This window comes from Hippoglossus hippoglossus, chromosome 5 (genome assembly GCF_009819705.1).
Source record: "Hippoglossus hippoglossus isolate fHipHip1 chromosome 5, fHipHip1.pri, whole genome shotgun sequence".
NCBI classification, from domain to species: Eukaryota; Metazoa; Chordata; class Actinopteri; order Pleuronectiformes; family Pleuronectidae; genus Hippoglossus; species Hippoglossus hippoglossus.
The window spans coordinates 18,287,425-18,311,613 of NC_047155.1; the positions used below are offsets into that span (position 1 = coordinate 18,287,425).

Genomic DNA, 24,189 nt, shown 5'->3' on the forward strand with positions numbered 1-24,189 from the left:
AAGAAAAATGTTGTGAAACCTAGAAGAGAATCAGACATACTGTACCTGCTACTTTTTTGCAGAAGTTTAGGTTGGAAAAAGCTTACTGAGAACTGATAGTCTCATATATGGAGGCTTGAGGGCATTTCACTTTATTGCACTTGCACTGCCCTGGTGGTCTTCTAACCCCTAAACTAATTTATTTGTATAGATCTGTATAGTAAAGGTTTTATTATCCAGTCCTCAGTAGAAAAGCCTTGAAATGTCAAGCATGAATTGTAGTGCAGTAAACAAGGGAAATGCACTGGATGCATGCACACAGATGATCTTACCTTTCAGTACCTGCAAAGAAAGTACTTGAGCATTTTAGCATTCACTGCTGTGCTATAGACATAAAGTCTAGACTGCACATATTTGCAAACTTAAACATGTTTTGTTCCTCTGGCTCATTGCTTCAGCTTCATCAATTTTAAATAAGATAATGGATATTAGATAAAAGTGCCACGTCTCAGCTTAATCTGAGTCAGTACATCAATATTGCATAAACTTTGTGTGAGATATAAGCCTTTTAACCCATAGCCCCCAGAATTCAAGGGTTCAAAAGTAATTGGACACTTGGACCCTAATGTTTCCTGGGCTGCTGTGTGCGGTGTCATTGAAAAAGAGCTGAAATGTGGCTCAGAGGGGATTGAGAGTTACAATTTAGATCAGTCTTCTGTTAATATGAGGAGTGAATAGGTGACCATGCAAGTGAAGTCTATCAAAGACGTCTGTGCCAGAACCAACAGTTGGTACATTCTAAAAGAAGCAGGTGTTAACAGGAGAACTACAAAATAGCAAACAACCTGGTAGAGCGGAATATCTTTTGCATGGTGAACAAAAACCCTTTGGACTGCACAGCAAGTCAAGAAAGCTCTCTACAAAATACAGTGGGCGTATGTGGTTCTAGGTCAACGATTACAAGGAGACTTCATGACCAGAGCCTCAGAGGATTCACCACCAGATGCAACGTTTAAAAAAACCCAGAAAGAACAAACTGCAAAAGCACACGGAAAAAAAACTGCACGGTTCTGGAACAGTTCCATGGAAAGAAAAATCCACGTCCATCAGAATGATGGAACGAGGAAAATATGGAGAAATGACTGATTCATGAGCCAAAGTCACCACCTAGTCACCGCACCATATGTCCAGCAGGATGTCGGCAAACAGGCTTTTATTACTAATTTGAACGCTGATAAAAGCATCAGGATTAATGCAGAGATCTACAGTGAAGCTTTGGGCACTACCTGCTACAAGGGCTCCACTATATCTCCAACACAGGTCTCTCTTGATCGATATAAAGCTACTTGAAGTTATAGCTGAGACCTGGCACTTAAATCTAGTGTCCATTATTTTATGTGTAGCTTTACACCAAAGGCAATCAGGAACAGTGTGTTTGATGCAGGGTTTGTTGCTCAGACTGCAGCTTCTGGGCTGAAGAACGAGCGAGTACTTCCAGCACAGAGAACTACGCAGATTGGTTTTCTGTGTCATGGATTTGAGACATCCACCTCTGAAACTTGTGGAGGCAATGATGAACTACGCTAAGTTGATGCAGTTTTGTGTACGGAGCTCAATGCTTTGTTTAATCACATCGGACACTTGGGGCCTGTACTACAAAGAAAGGTTCACCATACCCAGGACATGTTTTCGTTGTGTGCCATCCTGATAGCCTGTGCTACGAAGCTGGTTTTCAACTCTCTCAGTTTTTCTTATCCAGCTCCGAGTGTGCTCATGTGGCAGAGGCGGAGATGTTCATTATGAGCAAAACTGTCAGACCCATGAATAAAGTTCTTAATAGGACATGAGGGAAAACGCTGATATCTGCTGGTTGAGTCGGTGCGACATGCAAAAGTCACATTCAACAAAGTGAAACATAATTCATGACAACAACAACAAATAACAACAAAACCAGTAGATATAATTGGTGATCTCTTGTCATCTGATCCAAATGAAAACGGTCCTTGCGACCTTCCCCTTGAAATGAGGCCGAACACATGTTCTTTAATAAGTCATCTCAAATCTCTGACAGCAAAAAAAAAACTGAGCCAACTATAATCTTCAATCATATAATGGCAGCCACGGTCCCAGTACAATATAGAATAATATCCAGTCTCAAAACTTCCTATGGTGGCAAATATCCTACAGGAGCTGTCACATCGTTCAGGGACCTTGGGGCCCGACAGTTGGACACAGAGAGGTTGAGGTATTGGGCTTCGTACCAGCTGGGCGCCCCGCCTCTGCACACATGCATCTAGTCACATTAAAAATAAGTTGCCTTCATTTCGCTGCTCTGCTCCAGTAATCTGCCCTGACATCCAGGGAATATCCAGGCAATAAAGGGCCAAGTGCACTCAGACATACTCCTCCTCATATCGCTCTAATGTCTTCTCTGTGAACGAGTGTTTCCTCTCACCCTCCTTTCTCTATTTGTAGCTCTAATTCACAGTCACTGCATCTATATCTCTTCCATGACCCATAATACCATGGTGCTTCACATCTGGGCACTTACGTGTCTTCCATCTAAATCATCCAACACAGTGATCATGCGTCGACCTAAAGGTTACAGTGCATGACTCATTCTTGTGTTTCGTAGTCTGAATAGCCAACAATCAGTTCCTTTAAAGTGGAAGTAAAAAAACTACAATGGCAGTTTACTGGAGTGGTCGTAGCAGGCTGAAGGTTGGCGAAAGGCAAACATGCAGCGTGAATGTTTGAGTTTCGGTGACGTAGTGAGGGAATAATTCTCCTCCGGCTTCTCTTCTACCATCAGTTGGGCTCAGAGTGAGTCATAAACAGCCATCTGCTGCAGTGGAGCTTCACTGTGGGCACGGCAAACTGTGGTGATTATGGTCAGCTCCAGGACAGGATGCTGTGCAGGCTACTCAGGTATAAGGACTGCCTGGAGAGAAAGAGTGTGTGCACACACTCAAAATAAAATGAATAAATTCAAGGCAACAGAAAAAATAACTTTGGTCCGGCCAAGGATTCTTTATCTTTTTGGTGGAGACTAAATAGGTTTGGTTGGCTTGTCATCGTGACACGAGACAGGGTTTTGCCCTGTATACATTTTTCAATCATTAATCTTTTTATTTTATGTTGATCAAATATATACTATAGTGTTTTTGCAACCGATAAATGGATCTGGGGTGTAAGGTTCCTCTGGCTTTATGTTGATGTGCTCTATATAATGTGTAATGTAATGTATAATGTAGTATAGTTATAGTTAATGGTTTTTCCCATATCAGAGAGATCATAATATGACTCAACTGAGTTCAATAATCACTAACTATTTGTGACAGCACCTGCTTAGAGTAATTTTATTCGGTTTCACGTCTTCGGGGACTAAGAGGCTATAGCTTCTGTGAGCCCATGCTGATCCACGGTGAGCGGCTTTTACGAAAATGCTAAGTTCCCCACGGTGACATGCTCACAATGACGATGCTTTAACTCTGAAACCTCTTAAGCTATTATGGCTCACTGGGGAGAAGCAAAACATATATATAAAAACTCTGTTGATACCGTAGAGTGTTTTTGTACAGAGCAATACGTGGTTCTGTTGAATGTCAGTCTTAACATTTGTTAACTTCCACACAAACCCATTTTGCAGTGCCACATGTGGTAAAGCCAAAGATAGATGCACTTTAATAAGCTGTTTATTAATTTCACTAATTCAAAAACTAAACTCCTATTAAATCCACTTAGTCCATTTTGCTTAGGAACCTTTCTAACTGAGGGAAATAACCCGGAACTATTTCAGCGACCACCATATTAAGAGCTGTTCAAATTCTCTAAAGGATTAGGAAAGCAGCTTCAATGCTTCCTAACTTATCTCCTTTAGCAGAGGAAACATCGGACCATCCTAAGAAAAGAAGCAACATTTAAACCTCATAGTTGCACCTGGACACACCCACATAAATATAAAAACAGAACAGTTGTTTTTTCTCATGATATCATCCAGAACTGGTCACAATAAACCTTATGGACTTATAGTTCACAACATCAGCATCACTACTAAACACGAATATACAAAATTTAACCCCCTGACTGTGGAATGGAACCATGTACTGTTTTCTCCAATTATAAGGTATATATATATATTATATTATATATTCCTGATATTCTTCATTCATCATTTCCACATTTCACTCCTATTGGTTTTATTTTCAATTAAATCTGTTTTGTTGTTATTTCCTGTGAGTAAGTGATCGTTAAATGTTTCCTCTGTATAAACTTAAAACATATTTTCTCATGACGTGTCTTTTTATTTTGTACTGGAACTGTCAGCGCACAGCCTACAGCACAGAGAACCGTACATTTTGTGCATTTCTTCTGTTATCAATAGTCTTTTATTTTAAACGCAGAGTTTAAGTGGGGTCAGACTTTCCCCACTCAGTGCTTCACCTTTGCAAACTCCTGAGGGCTTCTCCTTCACATCTTCCCTTGACCTCGTGACGACTTCCTCCAGGAGTCGACGAATAGTGTTTAGGAAAGTGGATTAATTGGACTTTCCGAACACACACACTGAGAACAGCATGAATAAAAAGAACAATGTAATTAAGCATGCAAATGCAAATTTCTGAATCTGGCTTTGACTGGCATATGCTAAAAGATGCACAGTGTGACTGCTTATTTGATCATATTGAGTATCACATAAAATCTCCTGGTTACATATCAAGTATGCATGAGATGTGCAGACTTTTTTGGCATACAGTATGCATGTGTTGTTTATACTGTGCATCTGGCAGTGGATGTAAACAAATCATATCCTGGACACTACAATATATATATATACTGCACAATAAACAGAGGGATAATATTGCATATAGGAAAAAATACTTTTGAATTATGTAACACTCACTTTTTGCTCCACATTTGAATAAAAAAAAGCAAAGTGACATGTAGTCACTGCACTTTCTGTTTAAATCTTTTTCTACGTAAATATAAATGACAAGAGAGTTTTAATCTCTTTAATAAAATATGCATTTGAGGCCGGTGGCAAGAGAGCAGTGTAAAATTTGAAGCAATCATAAAAGAGCTGGAGCCTTTGATGTTAGGATGAAACAAATGTCTTGTTTGGCGGAAGTGCTCCAATTTTCTGTTTCATTCTCTCTGTCTCTCAAACACACACAGGATGAATTAAAATTTAAAAAGATGCATCCTTTTCTAACGAGACAATACTGTCTAGTTAGCATTGTGGGTTTGATAAAACATTACTTTTAACTTGACATAGAAGAATAATCACCGGTGTATTATATGACTCTGTTCACTTCCAGTGTTCCACTAAGCAGCATACACCAAACAGAGCCTGACACTTGAAAATTAATAAGTTGAATAATACTGTTAGTAATTAGCCTACACAAGTGCTTTTTCTGCTCTTACACAGAAAACGTCTGCCATGTTAAAGGCCTATTGGTCGGATTCAATGTCCAGAGTTTGAACCTCATTTATCTTTTAATTGGAGTCAAAGAAGATAACCCCCATGTAATTAAAAGTGAGATTTACTTTTAAAAGTAAACTTCTTATATTTCTACATGGGCGTGGCGATGAACATTTTCTTAGCTATGTTTTCACAGTGTCCATTAGACGAGCCTGAACCACAACTTTTCCTCAGGATGGATGGGGGCTTTATCTGCTCAGCACAATAAGCCTCCGTGAAATCATTCAAAGCAAAAAGTACTCACCTTATCTACACTACATCCATGATATCATCTAACCCTACTTGACTAGCTATCCGACTGCTGCTTAACGTTCTCACCTTGATCAAACTATTCATAAAGTCACTCTAAAATCTGATTGTGTGCTCAATTGTAGTTTGTGCATGAAGACTTGTAGGGGCTGTGGTTCCATGAGCTTCCAAATGAGCCATAACCTCTGACTGTAAATAATACGGTGCAGTAAACAATAGACTAACGACAGGTCTCACAGTCTGACGCAGTCATTTACCAGTCAGTGTTAATTTGGTGCCTCACAATACACAATACAAGCCTCTCAAATCTGTGTTGCCACAAAACTAAATCCTAAAGGTAGCTGAGAGTCAACCAGCATGGAGGTTTGGATGAAAGCCACGGATTAATCATTCATGTGTGCAGCTCAGCTTAAGTGGTCAGCCCCATAAATTTGATGCATTCAAGCTAAACATTTTCATTGAATGTTGTCTAAACTGATTTGGTTCTTCTCTAATACTACAGAGACACTGCAGCCGCTCTCTGGTCATTGATGTCACCTTTTCTCCTTCTCCCTCCCTCCCTTCACCCTTTTCCCTGTAATGAATGCTGCTGCATAATTAAACAAGAGCTCATTTCAGGAAGATTAAAGCCATTAACAATTGGCCATGAAGAAAATAGAGAACAAGAGACAAGACAAAAACACACGCTTGTACATTCATGTTCCATTTGACCAAGGCGGAGGATTTAAATCGGATCAGCAAATGTGTATATCCTGTAGAGTGTGTGTGTGTGTGTGTGTGTGTGTGTGTGTGTGTGTGTGTGTGTGTGTGTGTGTGTGTGTGTGTGTGTGTGTGTGTGTGTGTGTGTGTGTGTGTGCATGCACAGTAAATGCTTGGAGGTTAAGAGAAAGCTGCATTACATTGAGATTTGTGATTCATTTCATTCATATTCTCTATGATGTACTGCACTTTCTACTTATGTAGTTGTATATGTGTGACATGATGCATTCATTTGTGTAGGGGGATGTCAGAGAGAGAGATCAGATCAACAGCCTTCTGCTGCCAAAGACCCCGTGGCTTACTTTGAAGATGAATTCTACTTTACTATTATTTCTATCTTGTGTAAACTGCAGGTGAAATGAAAAGCACCGGACGGAGAGAGATAAAAACAAACAAATAATCTAACACATTCTCCCATTGGCTGAGAACAGCTTAGACAAATGTCTTGACATTTCCAAGCAATGGAATATGAATCACTCTTCATTATCACGAAAACACGAAAAACAAACTCACACATGCAGCATATCTACCCCGGCAATGCATCACTCTGTAAGTGTGTGTGTGTGTGTGTGTGTGTGTGTGTGTGTGTGTGTGTGTGTGTGTGTGTGTGTGTGTGTGTGTGTGTGTGTGTGTGTGTGTGTGTGTGTGTGTGTGTGTGTGTGTGTGTGTGTGTGTGTGTGTGTGTGTGTGTGTGTGTGTGTGTGTGTGTGTGTGTGTGTTCCATGTATTATTCATGTTCGGGGTACCTAAACCTGTTTACACAAACACATGAGGACTTGTCTTCCTTATGAGGACAAAATGCAAGTCCACATATTGTAAATCATGTTAATGTGAGGACACGTTTTAAGGTCATTTTTAGGTAAAGTAAAGTTTGGTTAAGGGTAAGGGTTATGGTAAGGCAAGTAGTAACAATGGTTAAGGTTAGAGTAGGGTCTCCAGGAAATCAATGCAGGATAAAGCAAAGCTGCTGCCTTGGCTTTCCAGTATAACTTCATTATTATACTTCATATTAGTCCACTTCACCTAAACCTCTAGTCCTGAACGTAATCACAGTCGATTTTATCATGTGACATGAGCAGCCATGAAATGAAATTGCATTACATCTAGTTTAGTGGCTGATTTAAAGGAAGGAATTGTACAAAAAAAACACATAAAATAAATAAGAGCAGAAATTAAAATTCAAATATGTGCCCACCTTGCAGGGAGCTTTACTTTGCAAAGATGAAAGGCTGTGAAAATAATACATTTGGCAGGTAGCTGTATTATCTTTCAGCTGCAGAGTGTCTCAAATAAAAAATGCTGTATAGAAGCTCAGCTCAGACAGGAATGATTTGATAATAAACTTGTAAGAACCTTATCAAGGTCTATGGTCTCCATATAGAGGCTGAGAGTGCACTACATTTGCACTTCTAAAGTCCCTGGAGTAAGAACCATCAATGGACCGTGCATCATGGGGAAAACATCCAAAGAGAAATGTCAGAAATGAGAGAGACGTCTAAACTGTCTGTTATAAAATGAACGGACAAATTTACGTTCATCTATGATGTCTTTCTGTCTAAGGAGCAAATAACTCACTAATGACCAAAAAATAGATGTGATGCAGGTGTCTGTCAACTCACTGTTAATATGAGTGCTGTCGGCAAACAGTAAATACTGAGGAAAAGCTGAGAAGAGGAAACGTGTTGCAACCCAACAACGAAAGCAACAGAATGAAGAAGTGTGGGTTCTCTTATTCAAACACACTGGTACAATCCCACTGCTACTGCAAAGTGTTTTACCAACCACTGATATCAGTGTTTCAGAAACTTTCTCAAAAACTGAAGCCCTGAGAATGTTCTCCTACTTCGTAAGATAGATCAACATGTTAAAAGCCACTGCATTAGCCAATAAGTCACTGTCAGACAAATGGAAATAAGGATGTTTTTCTTAGCATGTGATAAGCTGGTTTTCACACATGGTGCAGTTGAGGTTGTTCGAGATGCACGACAGGGTTCATATAGCATCTGCAAGCCTTGATGTCCTGTAGTTACCCATGAGCCCTTTTTTGGGCTCAACAGTTAAATAAGGTGAAGAGAAAAATCCGTATTTTAGGTGTAAAATCATCTTCTCCATGCACTTTCCATTAAGTACTGGCAGTATTACACTGGAAACACTTATCACAAGGTTTCTGCCAGTTTCAACAAGTTTAAGACTTTTAGACCTTTAAGACCATAATGAAGGAAATCTAAGATTAATGTCAAATACGACACATATGAAGGAATATAAGTGTGTCAGAATTACTTACACTATGTAGCCTGTAGGAAATAAGCCTCAATACGCCACATCATTTTACAACACAGGCAGAGACAGTTGGTAACCGTGGTCTCTCCCACAGCCAAGCCGAGCGTACTGAGATAAATTCCTTCAATCAAATTATATTTGTATAGCCCATATTCACAAATCACAATCTACCTCAGAGGCCTCAAACTAAAGCATGATAGAAGTAGCATTAAATAAATGTTAATTTAACGAAGAACACCTAAATGTATTATTTTAACATATTTAGGACTTTTTAAAGGCCTAAATATGTTCAAATAATTACATTTTAGAGTTTTAAGATCCTGCAGAAGGATTGGAATATGAAATTATGTGAGCACACAAGCCTTGGAGACGAGCAGTAATTTGGGTAATTTTGCTCTGCACTTTACCCTTTTCTTCAAAGACAATAATAGAAAACAGGAGGAGTCTCCCGCTCGTCCTTTGTCCGATCAATGTATTTTCTCCTTTTCCTTTTCTAAATGACCCGTTCCTCTTTTTCCTCCTCAACACTAACACTCTCTCTGTTCCCCCAAATTAGCTTCTCTGTGTTGTGTCCTCTCTTTCATCCTCTACCAAACAAATTAACACCTACTTCCGTCCATTTCCATACAATTATCAGAACAAATGAATTATACCTGGAAATGGTCATTTTATTTGGTTCCAAAGCAATTTTCTCCCCTCTCAGCTCGGCTCTTTGCCAAGTACGGTGTTCCTCAATCACTTTTGGAGTCAGAGGTACTTAGGCAGTGCAGAAATTAGCTGAGGCTCTTACTTACCCCAGTGGTTTCTCCAGTCGACTGGCTGGTGATCCAACAATCTCCCCGAGAGTACAGAACAGTTGACCCAAAAAGTCCTGGAAGGAAAGAAGGAGGGATGGAAAGAAAGAAGGCAAATGTAGAGTGGACAGACAACAATTCAATGTTAGACTATGGTCCGGCTTGAAAAATGAACTCACAAATATCCCTTCCACTCTATCTATACTAGGAACTGTGCAATCGATCACTACAAGTATTTGTTTCTTCTAAAGACGTTTGTTGGCTGATGCTCCATAGATTTAGACTGTGCATCCACACATGTAGCCAAAAGAAATCGTGGTTTCTGGTGCAACATCTTTGATGAAAAAGATGATTGATTGTAGTGGTGTTACAAGACACCATTCCTTTTACGCCTGCATGCTGCATCTGAAACATAAAGACTTGACGTCTAGACAGCAATCGTGCTCTTATCTCTTTTTCTCCTTTTTTCTTTTTGGAAACACAATGAGCGTGAACTGCTGAACAGTCTAATCCAGTTTTGCTTTGAATCAAGTTTGTTGAACTGAAGTCGAATGTTTGAATTGCGGTGGAAAACAGAAACGTGATAAGATGGAGGGATTTAAAGAACTGTGAAAAATAACAAAAGATGATTCACAAGCTTTGGGACATGAATGTAAACACATTTTAAGATCCTGATTTTTACTGTGGACCATCGTTCTGTATCACCCAGAACTGATGCAAATCAGGTTTGGTGTTGATATAGTTCTTTTTGAACTAATCTCACCCGGGATGTGGGACAATCCAAACCAAAAGTAGCTTTGGCAGGCAGCACGCACTAAATAATTCAACATGGGGCTATTGTGACTTTCGTTTCAGTGAGTCTCTGATGTGTGATATCCACTAATTCCACTCCATGTTACACACGAGAGCCTGGAAAATCTCACCCTTTTCATCATGGCACAAGTGCATGTGACAAAAGCTAAAGAAGGACCAAATCTCTTAACCTACGCCAAGGACATTATGTTTTCATTGCTGATTGTTTGTCCTTCTGTCTGACTTTCAGCAGGATTACTCAAAAACTACTGAACCAATTACTATGGAATTTAATGAACGGCTGGGGCATGACCCAAGGAAGCATCTGTTACATTTTGATGCAGATCCAGGTTTTTTTCCCCCACTTTCTTTAACACGATGAGATAGGGTGTTAGCTAGTTCCAAACTGCGACCGTTGTGGAGTCCTCTGAGACTGAAATGATAGTTGAGAGCTGCACAGAAAAGCTTGGCCTGTCTCTCAGTTGTTTATTTCTGAACAGTGACATCACCCTTCCTCCTGAGAGAAGGATCATTAACGTGAGACAGCAGCCATGCAGTGTCAGAAGTGAGAGAGATGCTGGGACCTACGTTGAGTTCTGCAGGCTTCCAGAAAGGTTGGGCAGCAGCAGCAACAACAATAACAACAACAACAACAGAGCACATCATATACCAAGAACACAACACTGTACTGAAAACCTAGCACTCCTAACACCGCTTAAGTTGAGAACATGAGAGTGCGAAGACAACACATGCTTTGCCAGAAAGGGAACCCAAAGCACAGAATTGATGAAAAAATGCAAACCCAGCTCATCCAAATACGTGTACGTCAAATAATCACCAGAACGGATTATTTTCATAACAAACTACTGGCAATGCTTTTGGTCACCATAGTTTCCAGCCTTGAGGGAAAGAACTAGCTAGTGAAACAATAAAATTGGGTTCAATCTAATACAGCATGAAATGGAAACTAACGGTTAAAAGCATTGTGTGTTTCTACATGGTTGACTATACAGCAACCCATTGCACACTGCCTTAATGCAGTGCCACTACTACGACAAATAAAATATGAAACTATAAAAATAAATGTTCAAAGTTTTAATTCTATTTATATTACATACAACATTGATGAGTCTAAGTCTAAAAATGAAAACAAAAAGTATTTGGACACTTCTGTGATCAGGCAATAAAAAGGGTTTGCTTTATTTCATCAAGGTAAAATCGTGCAGCAGGCAACACAAATACAACATACAGGATCTCACATTAGACCACTGATAAAAGGGTTTGGCCAATCTCAAATCATGTTGGAGTTTTTCTTTTCCATTATCACAGTCAATGAAGCCGCTAATTCAGATCTGACTCCAGACTGGCTTCCTTTTACCTGTGGTTTAAGGTTGAAATAACTGTGTGCACTCACGTGTTTGGACAGGTCTGGACTTTTGGAGTCCATGTCATACCTGAGAGGAAACAAAAGGAAAGCAGCAAAGACATTTTAATTCAAAAACAGTTAAGGAGACTTTTGTCTCAGTGATTGTTGCGCTGTTAAATGAGACATTTAAAACTGAACCTGGTGATTTGTCATCAGCGGGAGCAGAAAGTAAATACCCTCAGTACAATACACTTTTCAGAGGCTTTTGTTTGTTTGTTTTTAAAATGTCATGACTGTAACTCAAACATCTAGGGCAGGGAAATGGAGCAGAGTGTGAACTGGGAGGAATAACAACAGAGGAGAAACAGAATCCAAGAAAATATTCAATAATTAAGGTCATATTTGCATTAGCTAAATTTAAACTTACTGTAAAGAAGTATCCTGTGAGAGTTAAGACAGATGTTCAAATTTCAAATTGAATGTTACATTTTTTTCATAGTGCAAAGATAAAAAAGGAGGACAAGATCTTAGTATCTTAGTATGTGAGTGAGTAGGGAAGGGTTTAACCAGACCTTCTATGCTCTTCTATAATAATGTTACAGTTGAACCTGCAGTGATTTGCATGTGAAAATAAAGAAATGAAAGTAATGGAAACGGAGCAATGTAATGAGATTACATTTTTATTTGATCCTGGAAATCTCAAAATGAATCAGTCTGAACGTGACAGGAAGTGAGTGGTATTCTAAATAAAGACACATGAGAAAGACTTAACTCTGCACAAACTGAAGCATTTGTGTTTATTCAAGGACATTTATTAACTGAAAAGAAAGATCACATGAGAACAGCCGCGCCTGAGTTCATATTATTTGACGGTGCAGTTACGTTGGTTATAGGCACTAAGAGTCAATCTGCTGAAAGTGTTTTGAGGCCATGTTTGCTTGTGTAAAGTCAAAAGGAAATGACTGCATCCAGGAGAGAGCTGAAGAAAACATTCGTACTGTTAACAGTTTAAGTCGGTCAATGCAATATAGGAAAAATGATGACATTAAACATATTTTGAAAAGTATGTCAGACAGAGGACTGAGAAATCCTCACTGAGGAACAAGTCTTTGATTTTACAAAGAAGTGAACAGAAGCACTCTCTCCGTGTGTGGAGTTACCTCGGGGAAGAGGCTGCGACAGTGCAAACAGGGAACAGGTGACTATCTGTGTGTCAGTGCTGGTGCAGAACAGAACCATGTGCAACAGTTGATGCACATCGAGTGCTGTGTGCTGTCCTTGGTGCTGAAATATTTGAATGCAACTTTGTTACAGCCGCCAAGGAGGTTATGTTATTTGTTTTGTTTCCCTGTTAGTAAACTGGATTGAGCAAAAACGACTGGACAGATTACCACCAGAAACGGTGGAAGAATGTGGTGTGAGTCAGGAAACAAAGGATCAGAGGGTAGATCTATGATTTTCTTTCCACTGTTTTCAACAATGCAAGATAGGGCTTTTATGATGTTTTCGTTGGTATCTCCAAAAATAATTCATGGATCTTTTTTATTCTTTAAATCATGTTTAGGGAACTGATATTTATGAGTAGTGTAATTTGGTGAATATCCAGATAAAAATCCAGATCTATGTTTTCTTAGACATATGAATGCTTGGTTCTACATGTGACAATTTGTGTTTAGGGTGGGATAATTCAGCTATTTTACAGCTTTGAATACTTTTCAAATTACTTTATAAGAAGGGCTTGTCAAGAATTTGTTCCATTTGAACTGGGACGTCAGAATTTCTGAGTGATCCTGCTGCTATGGTGCTTGTATGGGCTACATACATACTGTACATACTGTGTGCATAACTGCTATTGCTAGCAAGACAACAAGCAAGACAAAGGCTTTCCTGAAGACGCCCACTTTGGTTTTTTGACTTGTACTAGAAACACAGACTATAAAAGAACTGTGTTATAATACAATAGAACGCAGCATATGCTTACTGTAGCGGTGGAGCTGCCGATCAGCACAGAACAGAGCAGGAGGAAACCTCATCATAGTGAATGAGAGCAGAGGGCAGGAGAGAAAATACTATGATGATCTGACATCAAAGAAAATCAACTCACAAGTCAAAGCGAAGGTTCTGCTTCTCCTCGAAAAAGTAGTCCAGGATGTACTTTCTGACAAAGTCTGGATTTAGAGTGTTGTCGATCGTCTCCGTTCTGCCAAACTGTAGAAGGAGGGAGAAATGAGATGGAGAGCAGAGAGGAATGATGGAAGCAAAAGCAAGATAACAAAAACAGTTTTAGATAAATATATGCAGTGTGTAGTTGTCTGTTTTTTCTCTTTTTCATTCTCTCTCTTATAACACATACAGTTACAGAGGTCTGATTAACATTCACACGCTGCTGTGCAAAGAAAACCATAGGTGTGTTTCCTCCTTGATCCTCGCTGCCATCCCTCATTAATTACAGCAGGATAACTCACTCATCAACCCCACAGAGAGATGAGAGACACGATGAGAACAATGTGTTCAAAGAATCAACATGGGTGGACTCGGAGAGAGAGAGAAAAGACCAAGGCGGAAAATGGCTTAGAAGGTATACACTGTAGAACAGTGGAAGTGAAAAAAAAGAGGGCAAATCTTAGGTGGAGGGTTGGGAGAGAAAGGGGGGAGTACGGCGGGGAGGCGGGGGAGTGGGAGTGGGAAAAGAGTGGGAAGGGAGAGGAAGAGAAAGGCAGTGATTAAGGCCTCCTAATTAGCAGGATTCTAGCTCCCAAAGTGCCAAACGCAGGGAAATGTGCCAGAGAAAATGCTGGCAGAGACCCAGCAGCAGCAGCAGCAGCAGCAGCACATGCATATACTGTATGAAAAGCTGATCAAGAGTTTAAAATGTGTGATACAGTATATACATGAATTATTCAAACCCTCCTGGAATTACCCTGTTTAATCAAATACGCCATCTAAATCAATAGAGATGATTCCAATCCTATACTTTTTTATTATACAGGGGTGATATTTAACACTGGTTTCACACAAGCATGAAGAATGGCTTCAGATGACAGTAGGCGCTGAATAAATATAGAAGGTCAACATTTGATATGTGGCAAATAATAATAATAATAATACATTTTATTTGTATAGCGCTTTTAAAAAGGTACTCAAAGGTACTTAACATGGTCAAAACAGTGACAATAAAAACAATCATTAGGCAGTATGGGTTGATTTGCTACTCCCATGTATTCCAATGGTATTTAAATGTATTTCTGTTTGGACTCAGACAGCACTTGGTTAAATTAATGTTATGGAAAGATTGTGGTCTGGTGTAACACAGAAACATAGCTCCCAGTGAGGTAGATAAGGATATTATACTGATAAACTACACTTTATATTAAGTGTAACTATAAAGAGCTCACTCTTGATTCCATTCATACGCAAATATGCTTCATTAAATTGGAAATCTACCTACAATTTCAACAAATGTCACAAAAGCCAATTTCAAGTAGGCGTCCATCTTGTTTTTCCATAACGTGTATGGCAGATACTGTCGGTGGATGTGTGAGCAAACCCCCGCCTTTTCAATCTGTGCAGAAAAAACTATATAAACAAAACATTGTTTGATGCTATTCCATACCGTGACATTATGTTGAACACCTCCTTGAACTGTAAATTTTCTCTGAGACCTCTCTTACTCAGAATTATAATTTTATTCTTTAATTTAGCACCAGCCAGGGTGATAAAGACACTGGTGTTTAGCGTGTGTGCCGTGCATCCGGGCTTTCGAGAAGACCCTGAGGTGTTGATGAAGCTGTGAGCACACGGTGGAAAAGAGACGGGTGAAGCCAAAGATGAGCTCCATAATGTGATTTCCCTGCTGAGTGGAAGAGACAATACTGTGCTGCAGAGTTCATTAGATACTGCTGGGATGCTGGAGCTGGCTAATGAGAAGCTGGCATCAAGTCTCTGACCTCCACCCTCAACATGTACACACACACACACGAACACACACACAAACACACACACACACACACACACACAACTACACATTCACTGAACATATGGAAAAACAGAACCCTTCAGGTACAATAGAGACCAGAAGTGTCAGACACTGAAATGTCCTTAAACCACAGACAGAATAAATCACTTACACACACACACACACACTCTGAGGGAGCCCATGGCGTTAGATAAAAGCTGGAGCACAGGAGAGTGATGACAACACACAAGTCAAATCCTTCATTATCTTTGTGGGTTTTTTTGTTCCAAACCTGACAAAAGATTTAATTATCTTCTTCCCTGGAGAATCAGTGAACCAGAGAAGGGGATTTGTGTCATCTGAGTGTCCTGTATCGCTCTCTGGTTAACATGGAGTGTTATTCTCCTTGCACCATGTTCAGTAGACGGTGACATAGTGCCGATATAATGAGCTCGGTGGAGTCTAGTGTTCTCACAGAGAGGTATATGATGGTTGTGTGAATTGGGAGTACTTTTTTTTTTTTTTATTGAAAAGCACTGGGGCGCTTTCATAAGAGAAAAAAAGAGAGAAACACACATGAATACTGAAAATCCCCCGCTACTGTGGTGGTTGATGGAGGAGAGAAAGCCGCACAACCAGCTGGAAACCTCTCTCTTACACACACAAGTTGTGTGGCTTCATGGGACAATAATTCCCAAAGTTTGGTAGAGCTTTGAGCCAGAGTTGTGATTGTGGACACATTGTATATGATGCATAGAAACGAACTCATGCACCAGAGAGAGAGAGAGAGAGAGAGAGAGAGAGAGAGAGAGAGAGAGAGAGAGAGAGAGAGAGAGAGAGAGAGAGAGAGAGAGAGAGAGAGAGCAGCATACACTCAAAAGAAAATTGGAAGAAAGAGGGAAAAGGTCAACCATGTCACATCTCCCTCAAGCCACTGTAAATTAGCCCTCTCCCTCTCTCGTTCTCTAAAGCATCATATGTCTAATCACAGCTTTTCACCATTTTCTCTCCTCGTAACAATACTGCACTCTTGTACCACGGCAGTGCACTACTCATGCGGCGGTTTTCCAAAATGTTTAGTTTTTTATTTTACCTCGGCTGTGAGGTACTGCAATTAAAGATGGGTTCATGTCTTTTATACATTTGATCAGTTCTCATTCAAATTTAGGGAGAAGACTAAAGACTATTGTCAACTGTTGTCAACACCTACATGTGCTGCATCTGCTTAGACTTGACATTGATTGTTTTTTTGCCGTCTGTGCGTCTGACGTCCGCATGTTGTCACCTTGTTTTCTATTCGAATGGAGAAAGTTGCCACTGTAATAGGATTATGGTGTTGAGACCAGCATCACCAACGTCAGGCGACGTACTCGACACTTGGGAATGCACCGAATGAACGATCTCTGCGTTCAAACATTTATCGTCGGGGGTGAGATTACAGGCGATCCTGTGAGTCTGGGTAATTTGTTTTCTGGAGAGACCGGTTAAGCTTCCACTAATTCTTCTTCTTCTATTGTTTAATGCTGTCCCGACTTCCTGCAATTGGTCAGAAAGTCCAAACTATCATGCTGCAAATGAACTGAAACAATGTTCATTTGGATCCAGACCGAGACTGGTCTGGACTTCACACCTGTTATTTGGTGTGGACTTAACAGAAAAATCCTCAACGCTGAGATGTGACTGCCAAATGCTTCTTACAAAAACCTATAGTAACAAACTTAATCTGTATCTTTTGGTTATTTTACCTTGTTCGACAGATTAAGTTCCTTGAGGCAAACTTGTGAATTGTGAAATTGGGTAATATAGATAAAAATGTACTCGACTATTTTTAAGCAGGCTAATAATTAGCTGTAACTGGGTTCCAAGATTACAGGGCTTTGTTAAGATTCCTCCACTGGTTTCATTAGTGCTTCTCTTTTCAATTAAAGTGGTGAGCGTTGAGGGTTTTTTAATCAGTTTCTGTCCATTACATATTACAAACCACCATGTTAAGTTTGCAAGGAATTTCCGTAATTATATAGTTCCTGTTAAATTCCCTATATCCCTTTCACACTAGTCTTTACTGTGGGTTATTTCCTGATATAGAAATGGAACAACAAATCAAGTATAAAGCATGATGCTAAGAAAAGTTGTTCAAGTACCAGAACAAAAGTTTGAGACTTCCGGCACTGCGCTGTCGTTATGCAACAGCTTTCACACTTAGACAACTCGAGGAAAATGGCCTCTGGAAAAAAAGAAACAAAAACATCCACGCAACACAAGAATAAAATCAGCCTCAAAGTATTTTCCAACCAAGTGAAGAAAAACAGCACTTTACTTTAGAGGAGACTGAGCGCACGTAGCAAGGAAAGGAAGAGCACACTTATGACTTAGGTTTATGATCTTACACAGATTATAAAAAATAAAAAAAACACAAACTACATACATACATGACAGACAAGATGGCTTCTACAACAAAGAGGGCAGGAAGTGGAAATCAGCATCTAATGTGACCCAGGCCTGACCGCAGTGCTAAGTGCTCCTGTCAAGAAATTGCTCGAAATCTCGAGGTCCCTGGTGAGTCACCTGCTTGGCTTTGCATGGCCTGCTCCCACAGTGTCACCTGGAGCCACATCAATATCCATCCCCCCGCAACAATATGATGGAGGAGGAGAGTTTAAATGATTTGTTTGAAGGAAATCTGTCGATATGGTGGAACTTATTGAAATTTGGTTTTAAAATAGATGTGAGACACTCATTATGCTGATCTGATCAACAGCCTGTCTTCCCACCATGTGGGTGTCATAATATATGATGGCAAGTCTTTACATATGCATACGCCTATGCAGGAAGCACATACACATATGCACAGTTTCTCACAAACACAGTCACAAAAGAGTCACTGTGGTCCCTCTGATACATTTTAATGAAAGCCCACATAGCCATCTGTTTTGTAATAATGGCGACACAAGTAACAGATGAGGGTCATCTGACTATATAATGATTTACATTAAGTTATGAACAACTACACATTCAAAGTGAACCAGGTCTTTAAAAATAACATGTGTGGTGACTCTCATGCACGGACATTTTGCAGCAAACATAAGGGCTGACACCAGATATGTCTACATTCTGTTATGGGAAGCTGCATATACTCATGCATATGTATATGCATTTCCCCAGCACAGCCCTAGAGTGTGATATTTTCTAGTTTTTGTTGTATGTAGTTTGATGTTTCAAATGTTTGTGTTCATATGACTGTGTGTGTGTGTGTGTGTTTGTGTTCAAAGCTCCAATTAGTCACACAATCACCCACATGGACACTTAAATCAAGTAAAATGTAGACAACACAAACCAAAAGACCTAACACTGAGGCTGTGCTGGGGACATGGCTGAGGGTGGTGACTGTCACATCAAACAAGCCGCTGATTGAATTCAATTCAAAATAACTTTATTTGTCCCTGGAGGGCAATTCTATGATGGCTCTTTTAAAAGCTCTGTCTCTGAATATGAGCTGTGGGCATTTGTTTCTGTGTTTCATTGACCGCTTTGATGCTTTCACAGCGTCTACTTATCTCTGAGACCGGCTTTATAGCCAAATTAGACGTGGAAATCTCACATTCTACATCGTGGGACCTACAAGTGGCTTTTCAATAACAGTGGTTGGTTTTGGTCTATAAAGGGATTTGTTGACAATAAGCAAAACAGTGTGTCGTCAATATTATTCTTTAAAGGTGAAGGTTGAGTAAAGGTTTTCATTATGTGCCTTGTTTGACAACTTTTGCAATGACTCATTTGGAAAAATGTGTTCATTTGAATTAAAAATTACATATTCAAAAGGCCTGTCATGAAAAGTTTGGCTTAAATGTAACGACGCATTCCTTCCTCGTTTCAGAGACACTAATATGCTGATATGGCCCCACCCACGCTTCCCTTCCCCCCACCCTCAGTTGCTACCCTTCACCTCCTGTCCACGTGCAATCTGTGCGAGCAAGGAGGCGAATAATACATTCCCTTCCTGTGGCGATGGCAAATCAGCTCTGCATGAAGTTCAGCTTTGGTGAACTTTGACCCACATTATTCACCTGCATTTGCATATGTGTGAAGGTTCCCTTAATGTGGAGAGACTCAGCCATGAGGTTGAATACTTACAGTATTTCGCTCAAAATATGTCTCCTGTCATATAAAAAGGCACAAGGGGGGGCATGTTAACTAATTAAAAACCTAACCCCTAACCCACTTTAAGTTGTTTTAACGACTACTCACAGTTGGAGAGGAAATTAATGTTAAGAAAAGATACAGATTTCCTCTATCATAGTATTTTTATTAGTTCCTTAAGTCATTGGAAATCACTTAAGGCTTATTTTACCTTCAGAAAAATCGAATGGATGAACAAACAGAATGGTCAGAATATTAACAGAGAGCATGGACAGTATTCGACTTCATGGACCAAACCAAACAAGGCACAGTAGGAGCTGGTTGAATGCCTCCCCTGTGTGTCGTTTAGTCTCCAAAAAGCCTACGTATTGATCATTACACTATGGGGGGGTTTCCTTTGTTGGTTCAAGTCTCTAATTAGTGAATATTTCCTGGCATTTCCAGACAACTGATAGTTGAACAGCTTTAATGAAGTCTTAAAGCCAACAACTGCATGTTCGCAGTGAAAATTCGTCTTAACTAGAGGCTCAGCCATACTCACACACACACACACACACACACACACACACACACACACACACACACACACACACACACACACACACACACAGTTGCAACCGCGTAAAAAAAGATGAAAGGACATCCAATTAAGTTCTTGCTGTGCTCACCATGTGCTCGTTGTAGCTGTGTGTGTGTGTGTGTGTGTGTGTGTGTGTGTGTGTGTGTGTGTGTGTGTGTGTGTGTGTGTGTGTGTGCGCGCGCACGTGTAGAGGGCACTCACCTCTCTCCACTGTTTGGTTTCCACACCTTGAGTATAGAGCACGCATACTGTGAGATAAAGAAACACAGAGATAAAGTATTACAAAAAAGAGAAAAAATTGCCAGAAAATCTGAAAATGAGAGGGTAGTGAGCGAGAGAGATCAGAGAATAACAAGAAGATTGCAAATGGGAAATCAGTGTAAGGGCCTCAGTAGAGTGAACAAACATGCAAAGCCCTCTGAGCAAAACATAGATTTCCCAAATTGCAGCGCAACATGGCCAAAAAAAACAAAAAAACAAAAAAAACAAAAAAGCTGTTCAGCATCAGGTAAGAGATGATGAAGAGATGACAGAAGAGGTCAGACTACGACACATGCAGCATCTACAACATACTCACATGGATCTGACTTGGAAAATGTGTCTTTATCCAGCAGGTTTCTGGAAAATAAAGAGAGAAACAATTGTTAGACATGATCACAAATCACTATCATAGAGACCTGAGGAGACTAACATAATTATGGAGAAATTGCACTTTTAAACTCAATTATTTCATTTTCACTTTGACTTTAGTCCATACATATGTTGCATAGTTTAAACACAATCTCAAAGCTCAAATTCTGACCTTCATACTGATAATTGTAATTATTACATTAGAAACGGACCAGAGCTGTTTAAGATTCTTTTTTAGACTGTTATTTTGTTTAATTCACAGAACTCTGGTTTAAGCTTGTTTAACTATATTATAACATTATGACATTTCATTTAGCTGACGCTTTTATCCAAAGTGACTAACACTTAGTACATTCAACCATGAGGGTACAAACCCAGAATAACAAAAATCAAGCAAGTACAATTTTCTTCAAGAAAGCCAAACTACAAAGTGCTATATGTAAGTGCCATATAAGTGCTACTAAAGTGCTACTATTATTTTTTTATTATATATATATATTTATCCAAGGTATAGTCGAAAGAGATGTGTCTTTAGTCTGCGGCGGAGATGTGTAGATTTTCTGCTGTCCTCATGTCATTGGTGAGCTCGTTCCACCATTTAAGAGGAAATAAATAGTTTGTAGTTACCCTGTGTGCATGTTTTTGTCGCATTACATTTATTTTTCTTCCTCTGTCAACCTCCAACCTTCCCTCCACTGCTTGCAGATCCACATGAAACATGCAAAGCTTGACTCTTTGAAGTGACTGTGGAGCCCCCTCTCTCTCTCTCTCTCTCTCACAGATTTTTCACCATAGCACATACCATCAAAGGCTCGCATGACAACTCGCAAGGTGCTCGAGAAAGAATAAATCACTAGTAGATGGAAATGTAACTTAGATGCAATTCTACATTCAGCACAGGAGGAGGAAAAAACCCTGTCTTTACACACAGAACATCGGTCTATAATGGTACTTTTGTTCTGAAGTCAGCTTATGGTCATTGACTACTTAGTTTCAGGGATATTTTGTTTCAAGGAAATGTCATAGTTTGGGTTAAAGTAAGATGACTATTCAAAGAAGGAAAAAGACATTGGTTAAATATTAGAATTACGCAGAATAAGGCAGACGACCAAATGAAGGTCCTAGTGGGGGTTAGGACTAGGATCCGATCGTGGCGCTGGGCAGTGGAGGCCCTGGGTCACCGGGCAGTTTGGTGGAAATTAACATCTCTAAGACCCAAACCTTTTTCAAGGCAATCTGACCCCAAACAAGCTCCCAAAGAAAGTGCTCAGGATCAGGCCTACACTGGTGACTAGCATGCTGAAGACTAGCATGATGGAGGCTAGCCGACTGGGGGATGCAGCACACTAGGAGACTGGCTCGAAATCCAGTCTGCCCATTCAATCATAAAGCACTTAATGAATGGACACACCAAATCATAATGTCCATCTTCAAACAAACAACCTGCTGGGCCCACGGTTCATAATATTATGGTTTAAGCATTCAGGACACAAACACACATCAAGGAAGGGGAGATATTTTAATAAGAATAAACAGGCTTACAGATGCTTTGGCTGAAGGACAGTTATGCAGGTGTAATCCAAAGACAAAAATCCTCAGGGAAACACAAGGGAGCACATGGGAAGTGAACAGGTTGATTTGAATTCCTGTGTCTTTGTGATCACAGGTGTAAACCATGTGATCACAAAGACACAGGAAGTCAAATCAACGCAAGACACATGTAGTGAATTTTCAAAATAAAACAGGGAACCCAACAAAGTTTGGGCCGGAGGTATGAAAGATGTCGATCATGCCCTTACAGTGGTCTGCTCGGCTAGGATGTGTTTCATGGGTACGCAGAGACTTTATATTAAAGTACCAAAGAAACTGCTCTTGTTCTTTGTGTTTTTCTTAATGGCATCCAAGATGATTCTTCCTCTGTGCTCAATAATTGGTGCACAGGTGGTGCTACACTTTGTTGGAGGGCAACAAAACCCAAGATACTAATAAGAAAGATTTTGTTGACTCACCCTAACAAGTGCAACAAAACAAACTGAAGAGTTTTTCTCAAAAATGTAGGATTGAAGACAAGCATTGTTATACCCAGTCCTGTATATTCCACAATGCAACGCTTCTATTGTTTCTACACTGTTTTATACTCGTAACCTTTATAAAGTCCAGCAAAGGGAAAGGGTAAGCTAGAATACAGTGCTATGATGAAGACCTTGCGGTGTTGATACAGATGTTTAAATCAATAGTCCCACTTGGCTCCTCAGTTGGTTACAGGAGACATATCAGTGCAGACAATTGTTGATCTCTCAAACAATGGCAGCCTGATTACAAGCATGTCTGTGTGTTTACTGAATCTCTCTCTCTAGCCTCTAAACACCTGCCACACCTCCGGCTTTGTGACGACATGTTCAACCTCACACGTTTTCTACTACAGCAAAAAAAACAACTGAAGGATGAGCTTATTTTGTCAGATTTGATCTCTACATCATAATGTGGATTTCTCTGTTTATTGAATGTGATCATTAATTCCCAAACTGATGTTTTTTTTAGCTACTATCAATTCTGACAGTTATTGTCAGCAGCCATCATTTCAGTAGGTGACCTATATGACAGATCACTTTCGGAAGGAATCTTCTGAGCCTGAAGTTTGATTAATGGCTGCAGTATTGATTTCCATGAAAGGCTGGGGGTAGAGAATTGTAGGGTTGTGTAATGTGAGAAGGAAGACAACCAAAAAGGTCATTGTCAACGATCTCTTTCACACTATGTGCTCTTCCTCTGCTCCGTCCCACTTCGCCCTGCAGACTCTGTCAATCTGTGAAATGTGCTCATACAGGAAAAGTATGACACGCTGTAGAGGGATCAATAAACTTAACCATAGGACTCATTCATCTTTTCAGTAAATATCAGCTGAAATAGTATCTGTAAGTTATTTTATGTGGTGCAGTTTGTATTTAAATATTATGGCCCAAGCAGTATTATTAAAAAAATTGTACACGGGTCTATCCTACCATTTTACCATTTGACCATTTTACAGTATGTAAAATACTGTGGATGAGAAAATTGCTCAGCTAACGCAGACCGAGGCCGAAAGAGATTTCCAGTCTCTCAGATTCTTGGCTCAGCTCACATGTGAATTATAGTCTGTCTCTGGCTCTGTCTGACTGACTGACATCACACATGAGGTTGTGTGTAGGT

General features: G+C 39.9%; 1 protein-coding gene across 2 annotated transcripts in view; it reads right to left on the reverse strand.

Moving 5' to 3' along the window:
- Positions 1-24,189, reverse strand: part of cpne5b (copine Vb) — a 103,986-nt gene that overhangs the window by 56,445 nt on the left and 23,352 nt on the right. Inside the window, exons 2-7 of one of the 2 annotated variants that reach the window (XM_034585170.1) lie at positions 20,948-20,988; positions 20,572-20,618; positions 13,803-13,906; positions 11,747-11,786; positions 10,921-10,935; positions 9,541-9,617 (exon numbers count right to left, since the gene is read on the reverse strand). In XM_034585170.1, coding sequence (XP_034441061.1) covers positions 9,541-9,617; positions 10,921-10,935; positions 11,747-11,786; positions 13,803-13,906; positions 20,572-20,618; positions 20,948-20,988 — 324 coding nt within the window. The remainder of the gene's footprint in view (positions 1-9,540; positions 9,618-10,920; positions 10,936-11,746; positions 11,787-13,802; positions 13,907-20,571; positions 20,619-20,947; positions 20,989-24,189) is intronic. The other variant, XM_034585171.1, reaches the window with a different exon arrangement.